This window comes from Melospiza georgiana, chromosome 6 (genome assembly GCF_028018845.1).
Source record: "Melospiza georgiana isolate bMelGeo1 chromosome 6, bMelGeo1.pri, whole genome shotgun sequence".
Classification (NCBI taxonomy): domain Eukaryota; kingdom Metazoa; phylum Chordata; class Aves; order Passeriformes; family Passerellidae; genus Melospiza; species Melospiza georgiana.
In genome coordinates, this window is record NC_080435.1 from 60,602,817 (window position 1) to 60,609,694 (window position 6,878).

At 51.5% G+C, this 6,878-nt stretch overlaps 1 protein-coding gene across 2 annotated transcripts in view; it reads right to left on the bottom strand.

The window, feature by feature from the left end:
- Positions 1 to 5,212, bottom strand: part of PELI2 (pellino E3 ubiquitin protein ligase family member 2) — a 66,489-nt gene extending 61,277 nt beyond the window's left edge. Inside the window, exon 1 of one of the 2 annotated variants that reach the window (XM_058026529.1) lies at positions 5,076 to 5,212. In XM_058026529.1, coding sequence (XP_057882512.1) covers positions 5,076 to 5,152 — 77 coding nt within the window. In that variant the 5' untranslated portion in view covers positions 5,153 to 5,212. The remainder of the gene's footprint in view (positions 1 to 5,075) is intronic. The other variant, XM_058026530.1, reaches the window with a different exon arrangement.
- Positions 5,213 to 6,878: the final 1,666 nt, after the last annotated feature.

A 6,878-nucleotide genomic window follows, 5' to 3' on the forward strand; every position in this document is an offset into this window, starting at 1 on the left:
TCTCCTTGCGAGTTCTGAACTGACCCTGATCACACATTTGCAATATGCACATATAAAATACACCATAAACACAGCACAAGACATAAAGGTCACCAAGAAGCCACTGTCAATATCAAAGAAAAAAAAAAAAAACACCAAAAAAAAACCCAAATCTATTTCTCCAGAACAGCAACCTTCCAGCAATGACTGCTGAAGCCAATGATTCTCAGAGAATCATGACCTTGAACGCATTTAACTGGTAGTTCCCATTATGTGCTACACTCATTCCTTTAAATGAAACCTAAAGTACATTTTCAAATAAGGCTTAAAAGCAGAACTCGAGTCACCTAAGCAGTTTCCCAATATATCTATAGCAGATAGTGCAGGAAATCACCAAGTCATTAAACCAAGCCCCAGTCTGGCAGCAGCAAATCCATCTCTGTGCAAAGCAAGTCCCAGTTTAATTCCACACCAGGATGACTCTCCCTCCTCCTCCAGTCCAGGCACAGCAGCAAACAGCACTCAAGGACAAGCACAGATCCCACTCTGCTTCTGCATTCGTCAACACCACTGGAAACCTGCCCTGGCTCCTTCCTGAACTGCACAGCAAGAGTGATGTGAAAAGCCAGACAGGTGAGCTAAAAATATAGAAATATGTTTATAAGCAGAAGACACTTCAGAAACTTTATTTACCCTGCAAGTGGTTAGTGGTAGTGGGAACTCTGATCAGTCAGAAAAAGCCAATATGAAAAACAGGAATTTAAAAATGCATGCACCTTCAGATTAACACAAAAAGACTGTTTCAGATCTAAAGTTGCTTCAAGTATAAAGTGGTCCATCAATGAGAAGAGCTGCCCAAAAATTACCACAAAATGTATGACTGTGAACACAAGTGAGAATTTTTGTAGAATCCCAGAATGGCTGGGTTGGAAGAGACCTTAAAGACCATTCAGTTCCAAACCCCTGCTATGGGCAGAGACCTCTTCCACCAGACCAGACTGCTCCAGGACCTATCCTTTAATTCTGCTTTTTCAAAAGGTCAAATTTAAGCAGAACTACAACCTGTTTATTCAAGGATGTCCAAGAATCCACACTAAACAATGCTCATATAATAACTCACAGTGGCTTCTTTCAGCACTGAAGCCACCCAATTAACCAATTCATTTATTTTAATGGCAGTCAATGGAAAATTTACACGCAAAAAGTTGGCAGCAGTTTCAATATTACTACAGTAACAACACTGAGTAACAGCCCTTAGAGTTTTGTCTGGTTAAATTTTAAAAATGCATTGGATATTGCAAAATCCAGTAAGTCTGTACAACAAAAGTCGAGGATGCACCAGGCTGTACCTCCTTGCTAAGGAGTAGCAAACACCAAGAAAGCCTTTGGTTAATAAGAAATATTCCATTTACATGCACACAGCTACCAGAAACCCCATCCAAAAAAAGCATTCAATGTCAGGTACAAGTCTTTCACTGCCACAGACCTCAGCCACTGACTACAGCTCGTGTCTGTTTGCTGTTCCCCCTTCAATTTACATCATTTTAATCAAGTGACTTTGCTGAGAGGTCACAGCTGCCCATCCCCAGCGTGCAGCCCCAAAGGATTTAAGGGCACCCGGCCACTGACACCTGCCTTAGTGACAGCCACCCCCTGCAGCCAGGGACAGGCTCCTCACTCACACGTTTAGCACAAGTGACACTGCTGGAATAAAAGCTTCAGGGCACAATTCAGAGTTAGGGGACAAAGGGGCCAGGACATGCACCTCACAACATTAAGGCACCAGAGAAGTCACACAAAAGCTCCTGACAAAGGCAGAAACAAACACCCTGACACTATTCAGGTACTTGGAACTGCATTCAGCATCTCCTTAACTCCCTCCAGCCCCACGTTCCAAGAAATATATAATGAGCCATTACTTTGACAGGACTTCAAACAAAGCTGCTTTCTTTTTTTCTTCAAAAAGAATTAGAATATGAATGTTTCTGCTTCACCAAGAAATCCAGAGCCTTTTGTGAGCAGATGATGCTACGAGCAGATGTACACAAGCAGATTCACAATAAAGCAGATGATCTCTTCTTTACCAGCCATCTTGACCTGTCTGGCTCGATTTACATAAACTGTTTCTATTCACTACAACATTGATTATGTAAACCTCGGCAAAACCGTCACCAAACACACGCTGCCACATCACTGCCAGCCCAGAGCTGGGAGATATCAGAAATGTGTTTGCTGCACACACCAAACGCCTCGGGCTTTGCTGGGGCTCACGCTGAGGTGCACACTGAGCAATCCCAACTACTCAAACAATAAGAACGTGCCAAAAAAACACCTTTCCCTCCATTTAAAGGTCAAGGCACAGCAACCCCACTTTAATACTGCTAAGGCAGAGTGAGAGCAAAAGATAAAGGGAAAGTTTTGTCATCTCAAAAGCAGGAGCTCAGCAGTTTGCCAGGTATGCCAATTCCTTTGTTCATCATCCTTTTCACCACCTAATTTAAAAGTCTCACAGTTCAAGACACAAGTTATTCATCAACATCACAATCAAGGTTTTTTTTAAAAAAAACAACAACCCACACAGTGTCTCAAAACAGCTTTTTCTTTTTCTTTTTTTTTTTAACCTAGCTGCGAGGCTGCTCTATCAATTTTAATCAGGCAGTTGTAACAGGAGCTGCAACAGAAACGCTTCTGCTGGTCCCCAGGTCTCAGTTTCACTGCAGGGAGGAGAGCAGATTTACATTGTCTTATTTAAATGAAACTCCAGATTACAAGATTTTAATACAAAACAGGTATTAAGTGGTTTTTTTAGCATACTGAACAGCTTAAGCTGTTCCAAGAGTTCCTAGTCACAAACGTTGAGTCACCAAAGAGAGGGGTGTTTGCATTATTTATGGCACTACAAACATTTAAGACACCTCTGATAGGACACGCAGTAATGAACTCCTGAAGTGGCAGAGGGCTCTTAAAACAACAACCTTCCGTCTAAAGATTAAAAATACATTTACTGAAGTCACGAGATTTCCTGGACTGCTTCCATCACGTTCACCTAGCCCTGCATCCCATTGTGTGAGCAGTGACAGCCCCATTGTTTGAGTGCAGCCACAGGGACACTCAGCTCCCCTGCACAGACTTCTTGTCCCTGGCTGCACTGCAAGGACAACAGCATCTGTTTGCATTTTCAGTACCTCTTACACCTACAAGATGCAGCCTCAGTGGTTTCAGAGAACGGCTGAAACTCAAATAGGACCCAAACTCAGCTCTTTACATTTTATTTTGATTTTATTGGCATGTTTCAACGCACACAGTGAAGATCAAGAGCCCAGCAGAACCGATAAGGCGAGATCAATGAGTCCCCATATTAAAGGCAAAGCTCACCAGACTTTGCCAGGTTAAGATCAGAGCCAAAACATTTCATACTTCTGCACTTTCAACTGCTGCTAAAAATAGGAAAGCAACAGAAAGGAAAATGCTTCCAGCTGTGCACAAAGAGCCTCTGCAGCACAACATCAATTTATGCACTCTAATTTAATTAAAGATTCTGCATTGTACTATGACTTTATTGTCAGAGACAGTGTTGCGCAGCTGAGCTCACCCTCCATCGCCACAAGTGAAACAGTAAGAACGTTTCTTTATTAAATTCAGCGTGATATGGGTATTCCTCACAAACCAAGGGACTCAAATTCAAGGATTTCAAGCGCCAGCTACGCCACGTTCATGACAGCAGCTGTGTCTTATTCCACACAGCATCTTGACCCAGTCTCGTGACAGGAAACATTCAGCATCCCTTAAGGAAAAAAGGTGCACTACTGGATAGAGTACCCAGCCTGGGTGCTGCTCTTTTCCAAACGCTTCTTCTGCAATGGTGAACGCGGCTCTTTAGGAAAGCACCGAAACAGAACAAAAACCCCCAAGAAACCAGAACAGGGCTTTTCTACGACCTTGCAGCAAATCTGGACCAGGTTCTGGGGGAGGCTGAGTAACGCAGCGAGGCTGTGACCGCGCTGCTTCGCGGCTGGCTCCGAACCTTTCCGCTGTGTTTAGCGCTGAAAAATTGCTCCATTACCCACACGTTACCGCGTATTGAACTCCCAAAATTCAGCGTCTCTCCTGAGGCTGGCGAGGGCTCTCAGCAAGCGCGGCTTTAGACGCTTCTCCCTCCGCCGCCGCCGCTGCGCTCAGCAGAGCGGCTGCGAGCTTTAACAGCAGGGCAACAGCGTAATGCCAAGCGGATTACTTTAAGATCCATATCAAGCCGAGAAAATAAACATTTCCACGACGGATCCGAATATAAGCGCTTCACCCTGCTCGCTCCAAAGTCATCTCCCTGCCATCTGCACGGAAGACGCCGTTCTCCCGCAGCCAGCGGCCGAGGCACGGCGGCACCGGCCGAGGGAGGGACGGGGCCCGCAGCGGGGAGCGGGGGCGTTGTGGCCATAACCCCGTACCCCCAGGCCCCGCAAGAAGTTTCTTCCCCCAGCCCCGCCGTGACCTCGGTGCCCGAGAGCGGCCGGACCCCGTCCGGCACCGGGACCCCGCAAGGGCCACACCGTGCGGGCCCCTCTGGCACCGGCACCACCCCCATCCATCCCTGCTCCATCCCTCCCCGCTGCCCTCCGGCCCCGGCACCCCGTCCCAACCCTCCCCGCTGCCCTCCGGCACCGGGTCCCCGTCCCAACCCTCCCCTCTGGCACCGGCAGCCCGCAACGGCCGCACCGCGCGCCCCGTCACGCACCGGGACCTCCCCCGCCTCACTCCCCCGTCCCTCCCCGCTCCTCTCCGGCACCGCGACCCCCCCTCATCCATCCCTCCCTCCCTACTCCGCTCAGGCAACGGGACGCCCCCCATCCATCCATCCATCCCTCCCCGCTCCCCTCGGGCACCGGGATCACCCCCCTGCCTCCAGCGGCCGCGCCGCGCACTCGGCCGGGGAGAAGGCGGGAAGCGCCACGCGCCCCCTCGCGCCCCCCTCCAGCTCCGAGCGCTCCCTCGCAGCGCCGAGACGCGGCCGGCGCTGAGCCGGAGGCTGGCAGGGGGCAGCTCCCGCCGCTGCCGCCGCTCCGGGACCACGGCGCTTCTCCCCACTGCCCAGCACTCACCCCAGCACCACCAGCTCCCCATACTTGACGGGCTCCTTGTTCAGCGCGCACAGCTCCTCCTGGCTGGAGGAAAACATGGGGCCGCCGCTGTAGGAGCACCGGGCCGCCCCGTCCCGGCCGCCGGTGCGGGCGCGCGTCCCGAGCGGGCTCTGCACCGCCGGCCAGCGGCAACGGCCACTACACCGCGGGGGGCGCGGGGGGCGGGGCCTCCGGGGGGACGGACCAACCCGCCGCCGCGGGGGGGCGGGAGCGAACCGGCGCCGTCCCCCCCCCCGCGAGGCTGCGAGTGGCCCCGCCCACCCCGCGCCCATTAACGGCCGGCGGACGGGGCGGGGCTGGGCGCGGGTGCGCACCGCCCCCTCCCGCGCGGCGCGCCCCCCCCCGCACAGGCGGCAGTGGTACGGCCCGGCCGTGTTATGTAAACATAGAGTAAAGGGGACCCGGTCGCTCTTAAAGGGGCCGCGCACCGGCGGCCGCGGCTCGGGGTCACCGAGGGGTCCCGAGCGGTGGCTCTGGGTCACCGCAGCCCGGGTTCCACAGCACGTCGGGGGCTCTGGATGCCCTCCTGCCCCCGGGATCCACAGCATGTCTCTACACCGCAGCTTTGGGTCACTGCGGGGCCGCGTCGCCGCCTGTCTGGGTTGGGGTTCTGAGGGAGCTCCCGGGGCCGCTCCTGCCCCTGAGGGAGCGGCGCCGCCATTGCCCAGCCCCTGCCCCTTCCCTGGGCTCCCGCTGTCACACCCTGCCCCTGCCGGGCTTCCCTGTCCCACCTCCTGTCCCCCATCCCTGGAGCCCAATTCCAGCCTCTTCTGCCTCCTCCTGAGGGGACAGAAATTTCTGTCTGAGGGGACAGAAATGCCCTCACCCCCTTTGTTCCTTACGGGTCTTTCAGGTCCTTCCCAACACAACCCATTCCGTGACTTCCAAGGATATTTTTCTGCCTCGGTGTCTGCCCCGCCATCCTTCTCTCCCCCTTTGTCCTCTGCACCTGACTAAAACCCAAAACCAGCAAAGATTGGCTTGACATTAATCTTTGCTAAAGATAGAAACTCTCATTAGCTGACATTTGAGGTTTCCAACCCATTATGAAATACAAAAACAATGGGAGCATCCACCTTTGCTGAAGAGCATCCTTGGGGCCGCCACAGTCCCAGCTGCTCCTGCTGAAAGCTTTCCCTCTGCCAGAAATTGTATTTAGCTATTAATTTTACTGGTAATATTATTTTTCTGTTGTTCCGGTGAAGAGGTGAAATGGAAAAACACAACCAATCTCGAAGGGCTGGCAAAATGGAGATCTTCCCAGGGGCTCTGTGAAGAAGACAAGATTTTATTGAAGACAGGGAGCTGAATTATTATAGATTTATCTTCTTTATTGCTCTAACAAAATAGAAAAGAAAGCCGGGCCGTAAGTCACTGTCAAAGGCAACAAATAAATTCCCAAAAACAGCGTGGAAAACAAAGCTCTTGGCTGCATCCTCTTCAATTTCTGCATTTCTCCCCTGAAAGCAAGACCTTCCCAGCAGCCTGGCTTTCACATGGCATTAACAAACTCCAATAATCTTCCAAAAAATGCTCCTTCCACAAGTCAGTGATGGGTCTGCACTTGGAGCATCTCCTACTGCTCCCACCTGGGGATGGAGGGATGAAGAAGGAGCTTGTAAATCTGATTTTGCCCCTCTTTTCCACTTCCACATTTTTTAACATTGTTCTTTTGGAAAACAGAGGGGAAGTGGGGCAGCTTTGCACCTTTTTCCCAAACCTGCAGGTTTTTCTGTCCTAGCACACAAACCAGTGCATTTTCTG